The sequence below is a fragment of the Hemicordylus capensis genome, chromosome 4 (genome assembly GCF_027244095.1).
Source record: "Hemicordylus capensis ecotype Gifberg chromosome 4, rHemCap1.1.pri, whole genome shotgun sequence".
NCBI lineage: Eukaryota > Metazoa > Chordata > Lepidosauria > Squamata > Cordylidae > Hemicordylus > Hemicordylus capensis.
The window spans coordinates 177,794,096-177,814,173 of NC_069660.1; the positions used below are offsets into that span (position 1 = coordinate 177,794,096).

At 42.7% G+C, this 20,078-nt stretch overlaps 1 protein-coding gene across 4 annotated transcripts in view; it reads left to right on the plus strand.

Moving 5' to 3' along the window:
• The window catches only part of SEMA5A (semaphorin 5A), a 249,848-nt gene extending 229,865 nt beyond the window's left edge, over positions 1-19,983 (plus strand). For all 4 annotated transcript variants that reach the window (XM_053247465.1, XM_053247467.1, XM_053247466.1 and 1 more), the window contains 6 exons: positions 7,044-7,253; positions 8,496-8,666; positions 9,583-9,738; positions 11,130-11,177; positions 13,744-13,955; positions 15,027-19,983. In XM_053247465.1, the coding sequence (XP_053103440.1) occupies positions 7,044-7,253; positions 8,496-8,666; positions 9,583-9,738; positions 11,130-11,177; positions 13,744-13,955; positions 15,027-15,146 (917 nt within the window). In that variant the 3' untranslated portion in view covers positions 15,147-19,983. The remainder of the gene's footprint in view (positions 1-7,043; positions 7,254-8,495; positions 8,667-9,582; positions 9,739-11,129; positions 11,178-13,743; positions 13,956-15,026) is intronic.
• Positions 19,984-20,078: the final 95 nt, after the last annotated feature.

Consider the following 20,078-nt stretch of genomic DNA (forward strand, 5'->3'; position numbering starts at 1 on the left):
GGGATAGCTCATTCAAACAAAAATGGAGATCACACAGTCCCATAGGATCTGAACAGCAAATGTGGGAACTACAATCCTGTAGCCCCAAACCAGGTATCAGGGTGCTCCAGGGAGCCCCGCAACAGGCTCTCTTGGTAACAGGAGGCAGGCTGCAGGAATTGGTTTATGTCAGAACTTATTGATTGATTGATTCATTCATTGATTGCCCCATACAGAGGCTCTCGGCGATGTACAACAACTTTTTAAAAAGACATAAAACCCACAATTCAAACAATGCTAAAAACAATATAAAAACAATTCCAAAATGATTAAAACTATTTAAAACCAATTAAAATACTTTTAAAAACAACAACACTTTACAAGCCTTGGAAGGCCAGGCCAAATGAATAGGTTTTTAGGGCTCTCTTAAAGGCTGACAGCGAGCCTAAGCTCCGGACATCTGCCAGGAGTGCATTCTATAGACCAGGAGAAGCTACAGAAAAGGCCCAGTTCTGAGTCGCCACCAGATGTACCGGTGGTAACTGGGGACGGACCTCTCCAGATGACCTCAACGAGCGATGGGGATCATACCGAAGAAGGCGTTCTCTAAGGTAACCCGGACCCAAGCTGTTCAGAGCTTTAAAGGTAATAACCAGCACTTTGTATTTCGCCCGGAAACATATCGGCAGCCAGTGCAGCTGTTTTAAGACAGGCATAATATGGTCTCTCCGGGTTACCCCAGAGACCAATCTCACTGCCGCATTTTGAACTAATTGAAGTTTCTGAACTACGTACAAAGGCAGCCCCACGTAGAGCGCATTGCAGTAGTCGAGCCTGGAGATTACCAGCTGATGCACCACTGTTTTGAGATTGTTCTCTTCAAGGAATGGACGCAGCTGTCGAATCAGCCGAAGCTGATAGAAAGCACTCCTGGCCATAGCATCCACCTGAGATACCATGGTGAGATCTGGAGTATACGTGGGAATACCATCAGTGTACATAACAATACTGGAGTCACCTATGTCTGGAGTGGGCAGATTTGGCATCTACTAAAAGGTGTTTCTGTAAAATACTGCTCTTGAGGTTCAGTAGTTCAGATGAGAGTCAAACCTTTCCCCTGCCTACCAGTGTCATTCTGTGTGTGTGTGTGTGTGTGTGTGTGTGCGCGCGCGTGCGCATACATACACACATAAAATAAAAATAAAAATTTGAAAGGAATGTTAGGCATTCTGTTGCCCAACCTCTTCCTTGAATGCAAGATTGCTTACACCTAAAGCATACTTGACAGGTTGGAAAGCCTGTCCCATCTTTTCTTGAACAATTTCAAGAATATTCTGTTAACTTCCCGGGTAGCTTGATTCTGTGCTAAAGAGCTCTTGTAATTTGGGCATTGAGACTAATGTCAAACAATTACTCTTCAACATTTTTCTGACGTATTTTAAATATTTGAAAACTCTCTCTGCCCTAAATCCCTCAAATCTCCTCTTTCTTTTCTTCCTGGCTAAATGTAGCCCGTCTTCTGTCTTCACTTAGATTTGCCTTCTAGACTTTTTATCATTTTATTTATTTTATTTATTTATTCAATTTATATACTGCCCTTCCAAAAATGGCGGAAGGAATAATAATAAATAAATAAGATGGATCCCTGTCCCCAAAGGGCTCACAATCTAAAAAGAAACATAAGATAGAAACCAGCAACAGTCACTGGAGGTACTATGCTGGGGGTGGATAGGGCCAGTTACTCTCCCCCTGCTAAATAAAGAGAATCACCACGTTAAAAGATGCCTCTTTGCTAAGTTCACGTCCAGAGGAGTTGTTCAGGGTTGTGAGAGGGCTAGTGAGTGCCCTTGTTTAATGAGTTTTTTGGTGGATAAAATCTCTCATATTCAGGCCAGCTTGGATTTAGACCCAACAATTACTGCAGTGTCTGAATCGGAGGTGTCCAGCAACTCGTCTTATGTGGTCAGGCTGGATCAGTTTCAGTTTGTGTCTTGTGATGATGTGGACAAACTGCTTGGAATGGTGCGGCCTACCACCAATTTTCTTGACCCTTGCCAGGCATGGCTTATACTATCTGGCAGGGGGGTTGTTATAGAAGGCATAGTATAGATCATAAATGCTTCTCTGAGGGAGGACAGGATGCCTCCTTGCCTTAAGGAGGCAATTATTAGATCTCTTTTGGAGAAGCCTGCATTGAATCCCTCAGAATTAAGCAACTACAGGCCTATCTCCAATCTTCTGTGATTGGGCAAGGTAACTTAGAGGGTGGTAGCCTCCAGGCAGTCTTGGATGAAACTGATCATCTTGATCCGTTTCAGACTGGCTTTCAGGTGGACTATGGGGTAGAGACTGCCTTGGTTGGCCTGATGGATGATCTCCAATTGGGAATTGACAGAGGAAGTGTGACTCTCTTGGTCCTTTTGGACCTCTTGGGGCTTTTGATACTATCGACCATAGTATCCTTCTGAAATGTCTGAGGGGGTTGGGAGGCACTGCTTTGGTTCACTCCTACCTCTTGGGCAGATTCAAGGTGGTCTCCTTCGGGGACTATTGTTCTTCAAAATTTGAACTTTAGTATGGTGTCCCTCAGGGCTCTGCAATGTCTCCAATGTTGTTTAACATCTGCATGAAACCGCTGGGAGAGATCATCAGGAGATTTGGTGCAGGGTGTTATCAGTAAGTTGATGACATCCAAATCTGTTTCTTCATGTCAACATCATCAGGAGAAGGCATGACCTCCCTAAATGGCTGCCTGGAGGCTAGATGAGAGATAACAGACATGGAGGTACTTATTGTGTGGGGTCAGAACTCAGGAGATGATTTTGATCTGCCTGTTTTGGATGGGGTCACACTTCTCCAGAAGGAACAGGTACACAGTCTGGGGGTGCTTCTGGACACAAACCTCTCCCTGTTGAGGCAGTGGCCCAGGTTGAGGTAGTGGCCAGAGATGCCTTTTTATCAGCTTCAGCTGATACACCAGCAGCACACATTTCTTGAGATAAATGACCTCAGTACAGTGGTACATCTAGTCACCTCCAGACTTGACTACTGCAATGCATTCTATGTGGGGCTGCCTTTGTATGTGGTCCGGAAACTGCAGTTGGTCCAGAATGTGGCAGCCGGGTTGGTCCCTGGGTCATCTCGGAGAGACCATTTTACTCCTATGTTCAAAGATCTACACTGTAAGTTTCCGGACAAAATACAAGGTCTTGGTTATAACCTATAACCCTCATAAGCTTGGGTCCTGGGTATTTAAGAGAATGTCTTCTTCGCTATGAACCACACCACCCATTGAGATCATCAGGAGAGGTTTGTCTGCAGTTGCCACCAGCTCATCTGGTGGCTACTCAGGGATGGGCCTTCTCCATTGCTGCCCTGAGGCTTTGGAACATGTTCCCTGCTGAAATAAGAGCCTCCACATCTCTTACAACTTTTAAAAAGGCAGTCAAGACACATTTGTTCACCCAGGCTTTTAATTAGATACTGTTTTAATAGTTTTATGGCATTTAATAGCTTAGCCTTGTTTTAAATTTTAAATCGTTGTAATCTTTTAACCTTTTTCCTTGTTGTTTTTATTGTTTTGTTGTAAACTGCCCAGAGCCTTGCATTTTGGGCTGTATACAAATATGTCAGATAAATAAATAATAATAATAAACGGACCTTTTTGCATTTCCAGGATGTTAGTAAGAATCAGCCTCTTTTTGTGTGCTCCAGCCACAAACACATCCCACTTCCTGATATTCCAGGTCCTGGCCAGGCTCTCTTGCTCTTTCTGCATCTCTTTCACATGTACATACATGTACGCATATGTGCTTCTGATGAAATTTGATACATCTTTGAGTCTTTGAAACAAAATTTTGGAACATGTTATAACTCCTCTGAGATTTCAGAGGGATCATCTATTCCCATACGTTCTCTTGTGGCAAGGACCCTTTTAAACTTCTCTTCAAAATGCCTAATTTGCCTGTTCTTTAAAACTTCCAGGAATGGATTTTCCATTGTGGCTCTGTTATGGTTGTTACACAGCTTTTCCTAAGGCTGCACTTAAATGTATGTTGTTACAGCTTGTCTGTTACTCTTTATCCCTGACTCTGGGCCAGCAGCAAACAATGGTAACTTCTCCTTTTTCTGGCAGCATCTCAAATATTTGAAGGCTTCTGTCATTGCCTCCCTTGTTTTCTCTTGGTTAAAAATGGCCAGGTGATTGCAGGCTCTCTTGTGAGGGTCTGCAAATGTAGATACTATAGGATTGGAACTAGGGAACAGAACAGTGTACCAGAGTGGTTAAGAGGTGGAGTGAAGAAGTCCCTGATTCAAATTCAGCTTCCACCATGAGCTACTAGGGGCTTTAGGCAAACTGTTCTCTCTTGGCCGATCCCATGCATACTTATCTGGGAATAAGCCTCACTGAGCACAACAGCTGACATGATGAGGAAAACTACAAGTTATGCACTTGTCCTTTTAATTTCAGTGGAACTACTTGTAATTGACTGGCATGAGAAGTAATTTTCCTGCGCATGTCAGCCAATAACCTTAGTGTAGTAAGCTTCCAGGTTAGAGAATGAAATAAGAACTAAAATGTTTTTAATTTGGTTTTGCTTAATCAGTCATTGAGAAACCTTTATTAGTAACCTATCTAGTTTTAGGTCTGTTTTTAGCCTACTTTCCATTAGGCTTATGAGATCACCTAGCATTCTGTATGTGTGTCCATGTGTCCCCCACCATCAACTTCGAAACACCTGGACCAATATGAACCAAATTGGGTACAGTTGTAGGGACACATAAGGATACCTGAATGGCGTAGATTGTGATGATGTCATCCACCACAATCCAAGATGGCAGACGCGTAAACATTTGAGGCGCAAGTGGGCTAACTTGTGAACCGCTTAACCAATTTGAACTAAATTTGCTACAGCTGCAGGGACACATAGGGATGCCCAAATGGCATGCTGTGTGATGATGTCATCCACTCCAATTTCAGATGGTGGCCATGTGAACATCTGAGGCACAAGCGGGCTGATTTGTAGACTGTCTAACCCCTATGAACCACATTTGGTACAGTTGCAGTGAGTGACAACCAGGGACACCTCAATGGCGTAGTTTGTGATGATGTAATCCACACCGATTCAAGACGGTGGACACATAAACTTTTGAGGTGCAAGTGGGCTTAACCGTTTAACCAATTTGAACCAAATTAGCTACAGCTGTAGGGACACATAGGGACACCTCAACGGCGTAGATTCTGACAACGTCATCCAACCCAATTCAAGATGGCAGACATGTAAACTTTTGAGGCACAAGTGCACTAACTTGTGGGCTGTCTTAACCGATTTGAACCAAATTTGCTATAGCTGTATGGACACATAGTGATGCCTCAATTGTGTAGTTTGTAATGATGTACTCCACCCCGATCCAAGATGGTGGATGCATGAACATTTGAGGTGCAAGAGATCTAACTTATGGACCTTGATTTGAACCAAATTTAGTCCAGTTGTAGAGACAGTGAAAGGAAAGTAGGCTGATTAGTTCTTACTAGAGCAACTTGTTAACAAGATGCCTTTCCTTTAACCTGCTGCTCATGCCATATACAGTATTCAGAATGGTTTCCCATGTTGCATACCAATAAACCTGGATTGGTTAGCAAGTGTCCATTCCAAATGGAGCCATAGCCAATCCAAAATCTGTATGTTTTCAAACACTTATTCATCCCATTCACACATTACACTTTTAGGTGCATCCTAACCAAAAACAAAAACAAACCCACAGGTGTTCACTTTAAAACAAAGGCCATGATCCAGCCAAAGACGCTTTAAGTTATGAGAATTTCAGTTGGAGAGTTCAAGGCTTGTGAAGTGTTGTTTTTAAATGTATTTTAATTGGTTTTAAATAGTTTTAATCATTTTTGAATAGTTTTTATATTGCTTTTAGCATTGTTTTAATTGTGGGTTTTATGTCTTTTTAAAAGTTGTTGTACACCGCCCAGAGCCTCTGGATGGGGCGGTTTATAAAATAAATAAATAAATAAATGGGCTTAGGAGTGCCTTAGTGTGCCTGGATTGTGCCCAGCATGTGTGAGGAGGCCCTCATTCTCGTTTTCCTTCTGTTTTTCTTAAGACTACTTAAATAAAACAGGAGGAAACTTGCCAGTGGAAAAGTTCTAAAAGTTTCTGAAAGCTCTGCTTTGTAGTATTTGGTGAAATTAAATGTGGAGCTGTATACGTAACAGATAAGTTGTTGCTGTTTCATGCAGATGTGCTTTATAAAGTCAAGTCCTTACTCTAAGGAGTTTACCATCTAAATTTCAGTAAAGAGCTAGACAAATGCAGAGGACAGATAAAGGAAATGCATGCTAACAAGGAATGAGTTCAGGAGTAAAAGCAGTAACATGCACTTAGGCTTCATTACAGTAAGATATACTTGAGTTGCATCTTTTATCTTCAGAAGTAATTTAATGAGAATAATACTAATGGCTCCACATTGTCCTTGCACTTTCCACTTCAATAATAAATATCATTTTCCAATACATATTTCAATATTGTCCTTCCTGTCATGTCCCTTCTCTAGTTTGCAATCACTCATACTCACCTACACCAGGGATGGTAAACATCTGTAATCTTAGGGTCCACCATTATATTTTCAGACACTGATCCAAAGGCTGGGAGTGGTTGGGCTGCATAGTAGAATCTTGTGCCAGATGAAATTGCTTTAGGGGCTGCATCTGAACAGCAGGGCACTAATTCATCATTCCCTGATCTATACTATTCTGGGAATTCCAATAATATGCAATAGTTGCCATTCTTGTCACTATGTTCAAGCTGAATAAAAAAATATAGTCCTCCATCCACAGTAGAACTATTAGATTAAAATTTTAGTTGTGTTTTACACCACTGACAGTGTTGGGTGTGTGTGAAAGGGTCAGTTGTGCAAGCAGCACTTCTGCAAGTTTCCCCATTTGGGACAATGTACGGCAATGTAACACTGCACTGAATGTTGGCCAGTATGTTGGTAAGCAGGCAGTTTTGTTTTGAAGAGAGACTCTTAATTCCCTCTTGTGTTTCTCTCAGGCGACTTCATGCATTCTGGACGTTACTCTGCGCATACGATTAATGGTGCTTGGTCTCCCTGGTCGCCCTGGTCTCAGTGTAGCCGTGACTGCAGTAGAGGTATTAGGAACCGCAAACGTATCTGCAACAACCCAGAGCCCAAGTATGGGGGGTTGCCCTGCCTGGGGCCATCTCTGGAATACCAAGAATGCAATGTTCTCCCATGCCCAGGTAAGAGGCCAGTGAAACTGATATACAGTCGTCCCTCGCCAATCATGTTTTTCCCAATCACGGATTTGTGTATCCACGGCTGCAAAATTGTGATTGCCCTCGCCAACCGCAACCTGCTATCTGCAGTTTGGCAAGGGTTTGTTTTTTTTAAAAAAAATTGGCGGGTTTGGGGTGGATTTCCAGGTGTCATGGGGTGATTTTCGGGGTCATGGTGTGATTTCCAGAGATTCAGGGGGGTCATTTCCGAGGGTCAGGAGGTGATTTTCAGGGGTTGGGGGCAATTCTATTTTTTACCTTATTTTCAGTCTTTCCGTGACCGCGGTTCCCCTAACCTCCTGTTGGCCATTGGTTTCAATGGCTCATCTACTGCAAACTCGCTAACCGCAAGGTTTTCCAAGAACAGAACCCACGTGGTTGGCAAGGGATGTTGTCGCTTGAAAATATGGAACCACTTCCAAGCCATACATTGTATGTGTGTTTGTTTGTTTTAAAACCACGAATCCAGTTTGCATTACTTCTTGTCTCGAAAAGCACACTGAGGTAACAAAGAAAAGTGTGCCAAGATAGGCTAGGTGCTGGTCCTGCTTTTAAAATGTGTTTTACAAGAGAAATTCATGCAATGCAAGTTCTTAGTAACAATTAATATCTGGCTTAATATATGAAGCATATGAACCACACCTTTTTGTCTTTGTCACCACATCTGGGTACTCTGTCTCTCACGTGCCCCCTTTAGAAGATGTGGTGTTGGTATGGGCTCTGCCTTTCCATCTCCTGTTAGTAAAAATACAGCAGTATCATTTTCTAGGCAATTTTTGGGTTTATTTAGTCTTTATTGCTTGGAAAGTAGCCTGAAACTTGCAACTAAAAATGTTTGCTTTGATTTCAGTACAGTATAGTGGTCTATGCGGACCGGTATTCAGTTCCGAAGTATGATCAAAACCAGTTGATTTCGTCTGTTTACTTCAGGCTTGCAAATAAGTCTGCAAAGGTTACTAGCCCGTAGAATATTTTACTAGGTCCACCCCCCAACACACCCCTACCTTATTTTAGTTGTGTTTGTAGTACACTGACAGCCTGAAAGAGAACAAGAGCCAGACTTGTGAGACAGGTTTAGAAAAACTTCCCTACTGGATAGCCTTGAAGCTGTTTTTCTTGCCATAGGCAGCCAGGTGAGTGATTACATGCAAGCCTGATATATGAAAGGGACAAGAAACAATGCAGTGTGGTGTTGTCTTTTTGCAGTTGATGGAGTTTGGTCTTGTTGGTCGTCATGGTCTAAGTGTTCTGCCACTTGTGGAAGTGGGCATTATATGAGGACTCGCTCGTGCACAAATCCTGCACCAGCTTATGGAGGGGATATCTGTCTGGGACTCCACACTGAAGAGGCACTCTGCAATACACAACAATGCCCAGGTACAGGAAATTCAGCACATCTCTTTTTCTTCACTGTTGTGCATAACAAGCCTGCTTTAGAGTTAAATAGCTTTAGTTTTGGGCAGTCTTTGTGGATAGTAGCTGACATGATTCACAGCCTACCACCTGTTAGGATCTGCTGTGGGGCCCTTGTGGGCTTTGAAGGAAGCTCTGCCCTGAGGTAGCAATTGTGGAAGCTACTTTTATGTATGTTTTCCTATTCAGGACAATTGGAAAACATGCAGAAACACAGTTTCTACAATCACGACCTCAGGGCAGCATCAGAGCTTCCTTTGAAGTCCACAAGAGCCCCACAGCAAATCATTACAGGGGTGCACATCATGTCAGCCATTACTGTACGAGTCCTCTGAGTAAGTTTTCCCAGCACGCCAGCCGTATTATTTAATTTATATTTTCATGCTTGGCTTTCTCTAAGGAGCTCAGGGCACCCTGTGTGTTTTTTATCCTCACAAAGAGAAACTGACTGGCACAAGGCCCCAGTGTATTTCAGGGCTGTGTGGGGATTCAAAGCCAGGTCTTGCTAGTCCCAGTCCAACACTCAGTCCACGGTGTCACATAGACTGATATTGTGTGCAGCATTACAGAGAGGCAACACTGCACCCTGGGGGTGCTGTGGAGTCGGAAGAGAGCCCCCGTGCTGATATGTACAGGCGGCTGGGCTAGCAGTGCTTCTGCAGTTTCGTCCATTTGCAGCCAGGGAAAACTGTCAATGCACTGTTGCCCATTCTTACCAGCACTGGGGCTACCTTAGGAGTCTGCAGCAGCCCTGAGGCACAGCATTATGGCTCTGTAGCACTGCCCATCCTGGGGGCCAACCACAACAAAACGCCACCCCAACGTCGTTTTGTCGCCCACTGGCCCCTTCACGTGCCGCGTGCTTTTTTGCTTGTCACAGATAGCTGGTCGGACTGGTCACAGTGGTCTGGCTGCGATTCATCCGGAGTCCAGTTCCGCACCCGCCAGTGCAATGTTTTATTTCCTGTTGGTCACCAGTGTTCTGGAAATACAACTGAGACTCAACCTTGTGCTCCGGATTCCAATTTCATACCAGGTAAGGGCAGAGCAAGCCCCACTTATCTCCATTATTGCAGTCTGCACCACTGGAGGGAGGGAAGAGAGCATCTGAGTCAAATCTTTCCCCCTTCCTCCACTTGTTTCTTTAGTATACTTTTATTCCCGTTCCATTCGAATGCTAAAAGCATCTTATGTGGAGCTCTCATCTGGGAGGGAGGGAGGGGAGGGTTATGAACACAGCTGCCATTTTCTTATAGGTTCCCCACACTGCCTTAATAGCTGATGGATGATGCTAACTTAGCAAAGAGGCATCTTTCAAAGTGGTGATTCTCTGATATTTAGCAGGGGGAGAGCAACTGGCCCTATCCAGCCTCAGCACAGCATCCCTCCAGTGGCTGTTGCTGGTATCTGCCTTATATGTTTCTTTTTAGATTGTGAGCCCTTTGGGGACAGAGGACCATCTCCTTGATGTATTATTTATTTTTCTATGTAATTTTCTATGATGTTTGTTACATCAAAGCGATGCAATCCACTTTGAGAACTTTGGTTGATGAGCAGTATATAAATGTAGTAGTAGTAGTAGCAGCAGCAGCAGCAGCAGCAGCAGCAGCAGCAGCAGCATCCACACTTTTGACTGCATTGTAATTTTGGTGGACCCAGATAGTTTCCCCTCCTCTCTCCCTGAACAGCTGGCCATGTTTCAATGCACTTGCGCATGCACCTGTCCATTCATGTGGAAATTAGCATGCTAGCCTTTTGGGCAAGCACACTGCTGTTTTGCTAACACTACAGATAAAGGGGCTGATACATGCAGCAAGTCCTTTCAAACATTACATGTGTGAGAGCTTTATCTGTAACGTATGCTGAATGTAAATCAAGTATTAAATCAAGTGAAAGAACCAAAAGGACAAAATGTAATAAAAACAAAAATGAATTAAAAAAAAAAACATTTCAGTATGATTTCAATGAGAATTAGGTCAGGGGTCTGCTCATATCTGCTTTGAACACAGAAGGTTCATTCTGAATGATACATTTTCTATGTTTGAAGTAATTTATCTCTGTCTACTCCGTGCATCGAAACGAATCACAAAATCAGTTTCATGCGCATATCTACTAAATAATACTCTAAATTCCTTTAGAAAATTTTCTACAAGCAATTTCTTCCCTATCAGTCTAGTGTGAGAAATTCTTAAACCTACAGGATTATTCTTTAGTATTCAATCCTGCATGCTGTCTATTTGCTGAGGAAACTAAACCAGAATTTATTCTGCAAGTATTTTGTATAATAAAGCAAGCACTCAAATCTAGCACAGGAATCATACATCAACTAAACCAATGAGTTTTGAGCTTGAATCGATTTGCACATTCCGATTATTCAGGAGCATGATTCTTTACCATATTACATAACTGAATTATTTACTATTACAGACATAACTGTAGCAAGAAGCAGCAGCATCAAAGAAAAACGATGTGGTGGTAAGCTCTTTGTTTTTTCTTCCTTTTATTTTCCTTTCAGTGATTATTTTCCTTCTTCTGCATTATTGCATGTTTTTCAGACTGCTACTTAAAATTTTATTAACTAGCTGAGGCTCAAGATACATATTAGGCAGGATTCTGAGTGTTTTGCCCAAAATGTTTTGCCCAAAGAAGCCTGAAGAGGTTGCAGATCTGAGCAGAAGAAGAATAGATGGAGAGAGTTACCCCTTCTGTAACTTTCAATTCAGAATTGCCCTGGCTTAGCTGCTTTTTCATCCATCCAGGAGGGGCAAGGAAAATAAACAGGAATTGGGAGTCCATAACTTCCCGTTGTAGAAGAAAAAGCTGGAAAAAGGACTGCAACACAACCCTCGATTTCTCATTGGGGATAGCTGCTATTGAGAGAATTCTAGGCTGTGTTCAAACATACATTTAAAAAAAAAAACACCCCAAGACACTCTACAGTATTTTTATTCTGCAGCTCAAGCCCATTTCAAGACCATCACAACAGATTTGACAGACATGATAGTCAGTGGATCAAAGGTGGATTCAGTCATCTAGTTTGCCTCTCTCCTCACGCTTTGGTCACTCGCCAGGTTTTTTGGCACTCTATTGACCATAGTTAAAAGGAATTTAAAAGTTGAAAAATTGCTTTGGGGAGTTGAAGTTAGTGACAACATTAATTTCCAGCCAGCCTTTGCTGAAAACACATAGTCCCTTTCCCCTGAACACAATTAAAGAGTGAGGATTGTACAGCTGGGGAAATAAAATGCAGCAACTGCACATCTATCATTCCAATTATGTACATTTCTTTACACATTTAAAGTAGCCTTAATAAGGCATCTATTGCCACGTTCACTGACCTTTAGGTGGATCCTCAGGGCTGAGCGCATATCATGTAGGTGGGGGTGGAATGTAAAATGTAATATTGGGCACTGAATTCAGTTTTCGGAGATCTGTTTTCATTGTCAAAAAAAGAACAAGTTTCTAGTCATTATAGCTGTGAAGAGGAGTTCAACAGCATGACAATGCCTGCTGAAGTTTTGGGAGCCAGAACAGTTTCTCTGCAATGGCTTTACTGATCAGAGAGCTGGATTTTGGGAAGCAGCTTGCCTAGGGAGCAGGAGGCTGTTAGTTCAAATCCCTGCTGGTGTGCTTCCCAGACTGTGCTTCGTAAATATATATTTGTAGTCACCTATATCGGTTAGCAGCGATATAGGAAGGTGCTGGAGGCGGATGCTCACTTCAGTGACAATGGCAAAAGGCATCATCTCATATTGTGCTGGAGATGGCAATGCTAAACCTCTCCTGTATTCTACCAAGAAAACCACAGGGCTCTGTGGTTGCCAGGAGTCGACAACAACTCGACGGCACAATCTTTCCTTTCTTATAGTCTCTTGCCCTTCCTAATTACTAATGGAAGCAGAATATATTATGTAAAAGAAGAGAATATATGCAAGTTTACTATTTGCCTAAGCTGGTCAAATAATTCAGCTTTCCTTGGTATGGAATTTGAATTTATTTTAATCACAAAATTCACACAACATATGCTATCAGTCTGAAACTAAAGCAAAGTAACTTCCAGCTCAGAGGGAATTGAGTGCTTTTTGAAGTATGGAAGTCTCCAATGGAGAGAATACATTTGGGGTGTTTTTTGGGTTTTTTTTTTGCTTCCTCATTTCAACTCTTAGTTTAGAAAAAAGAGACAGTGGAAGCTCTTGGTTTGGGATTTATTTATTTTTTAAACCCTTCACTGAACTAGCTATTTTACTAGACAAAAAAAAAACCCAGACAGGCATCATTTCAGATATTCCATAAACACTATTTCAGGAGCCCAAGTTAGCAATTACATGCCTATTTCAGACTCCTTTAAGAATGTTTACAAGTCACTGCCCTATTTTCAGTTGTGACGCAGAGATTCCCAGACTGACGCTGAATCTTTCTCAGTTCTCTGGTGGGGATGTGAATGCAGAGGTCCTCTTTTTCAGGAGTGGTCATCTGTTGATACCTAGACAGGTCAAGCCTTTCAGAGGAAGGCTTTTCTGTCTTGCCTTTTGCTCCTTGACTTTCCTCTGCCATTTTATACACAAATCGGATCTTGTTTGGTTTAGACAAAGAACCTTCATTTTGTAAAGCACTTGCCAAGAAATCTGCAGTAAGGCAACAAATTCTGCAAAAAGTATAAATTATGCGAAGTACACAAGTTTGCCTTCCCTACCATTTTTACTATTTGCATTGTTTTTTCTGCTTCTGTTAGTCATGGGGAAGGAGGAAGAGTTGTACAGGGCACTGAAACTGAGCCTCTCTTTACTGGAACCTTTATTCTGCCATTGCTGTGGCTTCTGCAACTTCAGCAGGCATTGCCCTCATGTTGCTGAACATGTTTCATAACTAGAAACTAGCTTTTCTTTTTTTTAAATGAGACGTAAAATTCTCAACAAGCTAAACTCTAGACCCAGTATTGCATTCAGTATGGTTTTCCCCTCTTCTTTGGTACTTGCATGATATACACAAAGCCCTGCATATATGTATCTGCTAACATCATCTTGTCTTGCTTGTGCTGCAGAGTTTAATATGTTCCACATGACTGCCGTGGGGCTGAGCAGCTCCATTCTCGGGTGCCTTCTGACTCTTCTGGTTTACACTTATTGCCAACGATATCAGCAGCAGTCCCACGATGCAACTGTCATCCATCCAGTGTCTCCTGTTCCTCTTAATACCAACATCACTAACCATATCAACAAGCTAGACAAGTTTGATTCTGTAGAAGCTATTAAGGTAAGGAGTCCATAGCAATGGTATTTTGTAAGTGGAATCTCTTAAATTATTGTGTTCTACAAAGTGTCTGTTCTCAGTGTTCCTGGCTGGTGTTCCCTTGGGACCACCAAAAATCTTTTCAGAGTCAAAGCACAACATTATTTACATCTCACAGAAGCCAGCAGAAGTGGCCTCCACCTTAATTAACTTTTAACCTTACCCTTCAGCTTGCCCTTCTCACTGCTTTATCAGGGCAGCGTACACTCATGTGCAGTTTACTTGTGCCTTCGTTACCTTCACTACAGCTACATCTGGTAGAACTAGTGATCCTATTCTGGTGTGGCAAGAGTCCACAGCCCTGTCCACTGCCTCCAGGAAGTGGCAATGCTGGCATGGAGTCTCTGTGCGGCAGGGGCCAGAATGATGTGGTGGCCGGTGCTATGAGGTATACTTGTTCAGGAAATAAATCACAGTCCAGCCCACATTGAGCATCATTAGCTTCCCTTTATTTACTACAGAGTGTGTTGAGCAGTATTCATTGAGAGTTAAGCTTCGTTGACTGTCTTCTGCACTTGGGTAAGTGTCCCAAGGTCAAAGAGGCGTGACTGTGTGTGAGGTGGGGCTTCTGACACTATTTCCTCAGTGGGCCAAGGAAGTGACTGCACTACACCAGCATAAATGCAAGGAGCTCACAGCTGGCCCACAGTGTTAGCTGCATCATGAAGAGACTGCTGGACATGGACTGCACTAATCATGTCACATCCCTTCAGTTTCAGACTGCTCCATTTCAAACTAGTCATCAAGCATCATTGTTTCCTTCCACCTCCCACTTGTCTTTGACCTTGGAGGCTTGCCTAACTGGGTACAAGGTCATGCTGCATGGTAGTTCCCCATATCCAGAGCAGCTTCACTTTCTCCTGCTAAAATCAAGGGGGTGTATGTGCTCAACTTAGCTGGAATATATTTTGAGGCTCTATTGTAATGCAGTCAATCAGTATAGTCAATGTACATGTTTTAGTCATCAGTTGCCCAACTTTGAATTTCATTCTTTTAATGGGCATTATGTACTTAAACTCTTATTTTCTTCTCCAGGCTTTTAACAAAAACAATCTGATTCTGGAAGAACAAAACAAGTACTTTAATCCACATCTCACTGCAAAGGCATATTCCAATGCTTATTTTACAGATCTGAATCATTATGATGAGTATTAAAAGGACCCTTATATAATTGTTGTGTGTCTCCAAGGCCTAAAATCCTCAAAGCATACTCCAAGCTGTTAGTGTCATGCTGCTGCCAACTTAAAAAAACAAAAACAAAAAACCAAGACTGACCTGTATTAAGAGGTTCCCTCTCCCAAATTTTGTACAATGTTTTGTACTACATAATCTCATTAGGACATATAGACAAGATGCGGGTATCTTGTGTAGGTCAGTACATCCTATTTTCAGCTTCTCAAAAGTGTTTGAGAATGGCTAGATACATCCTGCCGTCTCATTTTGCTTAAGAGAAAACCTTTCTACGAATGGCAACACTGCCAAAACAAAAAACCCACCACCCTTAAGACTGTCAAGTGAAGATGAGATTGTCAGCAGGCCCCAAGCATTCCAGCATCCATACCAAGGCTTGTGCCATTTCTGTGCTGGATATTTGGAGCTGAAGTTGTTTTGGACCCTGAAAAAACTGTTAGGTGGCAAGACTCCATGCAAGGGGAGATGGTTGTACAAAAAGTCCTAAGAGATGGGACAAATCAAGAAACACATCCTGCTATGTCTTCTCTGCATCTGCTGTAACAGGAGAGCCTATGAAAAGCAGGGAAGAATACGTTGAATAATTCCTCCTTATGGATTTCTGTACCAAGGATGGACTTTTGCATAAGTGGCCTTTTTGCTACCTAAATGGTTTGATACAACATTCAAACTCAAGATCACACAGTTGGGCCATAGCGACTTGCAGAACCAATTAATTCTCTTGCCCTGCATTTCTGAGGAGCAGATGAAAAAGCACAAATGCTTTAATTTTAATGGCTTTTTTAATTCAAGGGAAAAGATGGCATAAAGTGTATTAAACAAAGCATTACTGTAAAAGTTTTGATACAGTGAGTGAACTTTGTCATCTTTCCTGGGTTATGTAAATACTGCAAGTGCTTAGCTGCATATAAAGCTGTTTTTTCTCCTGCTGGTACAACACAAACTGGAAAGGACGAAAATATCAGGCCTCAAACCTTGTTCTAATTTGCTATTGTCACTCATTTTTATCTATTTTTGCTTTAAAAAAAAAAAATCTAACTATCTTGTTGCAATGAACCTGAGAATTGATCTTGCAAGTGTACTGGTTTCAGATGTATAGTATTCCCCAAGCCAACCAACCAAGTTACATCTGTTCAATAGGAAGGGGGGGAAAGAAAAAAAATTCAGAGATGTATTCTCCTTGGATGGATGCATGTACTGCATGCTTTAACCTTGGGCTTAGTGCACCCAGGCGGCTTCCGCTCACCCCTGTACTCCAAGTACAGGAGTGTGGAACTTAGTGCCTTGGACCAATGGCCTCCCTTATGCCTGCAATCCCATGCTTGCATTCAACAGCAAAGAGCTGCATGGCGCTGAATGAACAAAGCACACAGCTCACTGTTAATGGCCCTTTCCCTCAAAATGAGACTGACTAACTTTTGGCATGTACTCGGGATTGTATTCAGGGCTTGGAGGAAGTGGGAAAGCTCAGAGGAGGCTTAAAAAAACACCACACCTGTTTGGCATATTGCATTCCCCTCCTCCATTTATTGTACTGGGAAGTGAGACGATGTCACTATGCTAAGAGGAAACCATAGTCTGGACTCTTTCTGAAAGATGGAGAACCTTTATGGAATGTGTTCTCAACAGTACATAGATACTGGGATTTAGATTATTAGGGAAACTGTGTGTGGCTCCACAGGGTGGCAGTCATGCACAACACAACTTGGGCATCCATCAGATGATTTAAAATGTAGGGCGTCCCCCCCCCCACCCTTGAAATAGAAAATATCCCTCACAGTTCCACAGAATGCCTGAAAGTTTCTGCTATCCTTATGCTTGGAATTAGGGATGCGCGAAACGTTTTAGGTACAGAACGATCTGTACCCGAAACTGCCTGTTTTGGGTGATTCGTTGCCGAAACGAATCACCCTCTTGCCCTCCCGAAATGTTTTGGAGCTGAAACAAATCACCCCCGTTTTGGCCCTCCATTTTGTGGCCAATAAAGTGCTTCTTCTTCCTCCTCCATTTTGAGTTCTGATGATGTCTACTTGAATTTCCCACCTTTTTGCCTCCCATTGACTTCAATGCAAAAAAGTCAATGCTGATTTTTGGTGATTTGTTGAAGTTTATGCATCCCCAAGGTTTTTCTCCATAGGGAAGCAGAGTGAGTGGTGGTGTTGTGCACATAATGTGCCAACCACCCCCATGGGTTTCTAACAGATGGGGTACAGGGTTCTGTTGTTTCTGAGGTGTTCTGAGTGTAGATTCTCTGGTAGCAAATGAAATTTTCAATACAAACCTTGAATCCACTCTCATTTGCTACCAGAGAATCTACACTCAGAACACCTCAGAAACAACAGAACCCTGTATCCCATGGGTTAGAAACGGGCCCTGGGCCCGTTTTCTAGATCCGAATTGATTCGGATTAATTCAAACTCAAAAACAAATCAGGGGTGTTTTGATTCGGATCTGAATTGAAACACTGAAAATGCAAATTGCACATTGAAAATTGCACATTGAAAAATTTTTCCCTACTTAGAATAACCCTTCAAAACCTACCGGCTTGATCTTCAGTTTTCAGTACTGCAATTTTGTATCTACATTTTGCAGCCTCCCTCTCCCCAAAGGATAAATGTGTTTTCTTCATGCAAAACTCCTGACCCTATATCTCTGGGTCTAGCCTAGTTACTTTGCCGCTTTCATTTGCTGGTTGTGGCTGACCCAACATCAGGGGTCAGCATGATTGAGCATCCAAGAAGGGGCAAGGACCCCCAGAACCTTCCTGAAAATTTGTGGTGAGTGGGCCATAAAACTTGGAGGCAGCTGTGGGTGCATTCCTCCCTCCTATCTGCCCTCTCTCAAAGTTCAATATTTAGGCAGGCCTAGGGCAGATGTAGGGCTTCCCACTGTCCCCATCACCTAAATGTCTTAGGCTTTTCAGATCCATGAGTGGATCACACCTTGTTTGGTCAAACAACAATTCTCTCCCTTGTCTATTGTCTAAATACAAGACTAGAAACAAATTCTTCTTACATGCAAGCCAAAGTTTCCTATCTCATGATTCCTAGCATACCAGAACCTTAAAAAGCAGACCCCAGGGTTTTTCTAAACTCTGTTAAGGACCATTTCAGACCATTTTAAGGGCCAGATTTAAAAATGTGCATGATGGAGAGTGTTAGAAACCAGAGTTAGGAACATTTTTGGAATACAATACAGTACAGAACAGCACTGCAAGTTTTGCCTCCAGCACAGAGTTACTGAGGCTATTCACACACATGTGCAAAACCAGCGGCACCACGGCGGCAAACCCACCTATGAAGCCTCCCTTTAAAGTGAGGTGAAGGGAGAGAGCGCTTCCTTAACCTCATGTTCCAGATTGTTTGTCAGCTGCGGCCAGCAGACTCAGGAAGGGGAGGGAGGAGCCCCACAATATGGTGCATTATTGGAGCTCCGGGGGGCAATAATGTGCCCTGGCACCCTGACCCTCGGCAACAGGCAGTGCTCATCTAGACAGGCAACCACCCACTCAGGGAAGGTGGACTGATAGTCTGCGGGGAGGTGAGCGCTTTAGGGCTTCCTCGCCGCAAACCTTGGAGCCCTTTCTCGCTGCTTGTGAGAAAGGGCTCACTCTGTAGTATCATAAAAGCATTTCCCCACCTCCCTTCAGTTCTCCCTTTATAAACTAAAAACAGTGATCTGCCTTACCAGTTGGCTGGAATGCAAAGATTTAGAATAGTATATAAAAAAAACTAGTAAGAGTCACACTCCAAGTCGCACTCTCAAATCTAGAATCAGGTCACAGTATGTACAGCCTCACCTGTTTGCCCAGGACAGGGTTAAATACTGAACAGCTAAGAAGTGATTATTTGCAGTTGCATTACCTATTGATAGCCCTTCCCCTAGCTATGGCAAATGGAACTTAAGCAAGAGTTAGAAACTAGCTCTTTCCCCTCTGCAAACACACAGCACCACCTACTGACACAGGTGACCTCTGCAGCTCAGCTGCGATGAATTCGTGCATTCATGCTGCAGTATAAAGGTAGGGACATTGTGTTTCTCTCCTGGTCACCACACTCAATTATATACAGTTGTCAAGGGCAACTAGGTGCTGAAAGTTTAAACCCTAATCTGTAAGTATAGTCATATTGTGGAGGACTCTCTTCTCTGCAATGAATGAAATAAACCGAAGCTGTTTTAACATTTAACAAGCACCCCTCCACTGAAACCTCACCAGGCTGTAAATTTATATACAACCAAGGTAACAAGACATGGGTTTATCAGAGTATTCTCAAAGATAATTTAAGCCCTTCTAAAATACAAACGTCTTACAGCTCTGCTCCAAAGCACCATGAATACTCTAGTAGCTGCTTCTGGCCCACAGGGGGTAGTGTGCAGATCCAGATATTCTAAGTTAGCATGGAAAAGAACACACAAAACTCACTTGCACTTCTGCTCCCCACCCCCCATATTTAGGAGTCTGAAGACATCTGAGGAAGTGCCTCTGACAGTCATAAAAAGCCTGGTTCCTGGAGCAGGGCCGAAAGAATAATTACAACAATTCCCATAACACTTATCTAAGCCTACTGGACTCAAGAACAGACAGTGATGAGCATACCCACTGCTAAAGTGGGGAGGATGGTCTAGGATCTATTAGAGGCTGGAAGACAGTCTAGCAGAAGCAAGGTTTGGCCTCGATAGGTCAGAGCTGGTTGAATTTCAGGATGTCTGTGGCTGCTTTACAAAATGACACTGCCTTTGTGGGCTGTTGTGCCCCATCACCAACTTGTACATTTGTAAATAAACAGATTATTAACAAATATGTCCTAAGTCTTTAAATCTTCTGTCTTCCAAAGCTCACCATATTTGACCTCTCTGCCACATGGGGAAAGAGAAGACCACATTACAGAACAAATG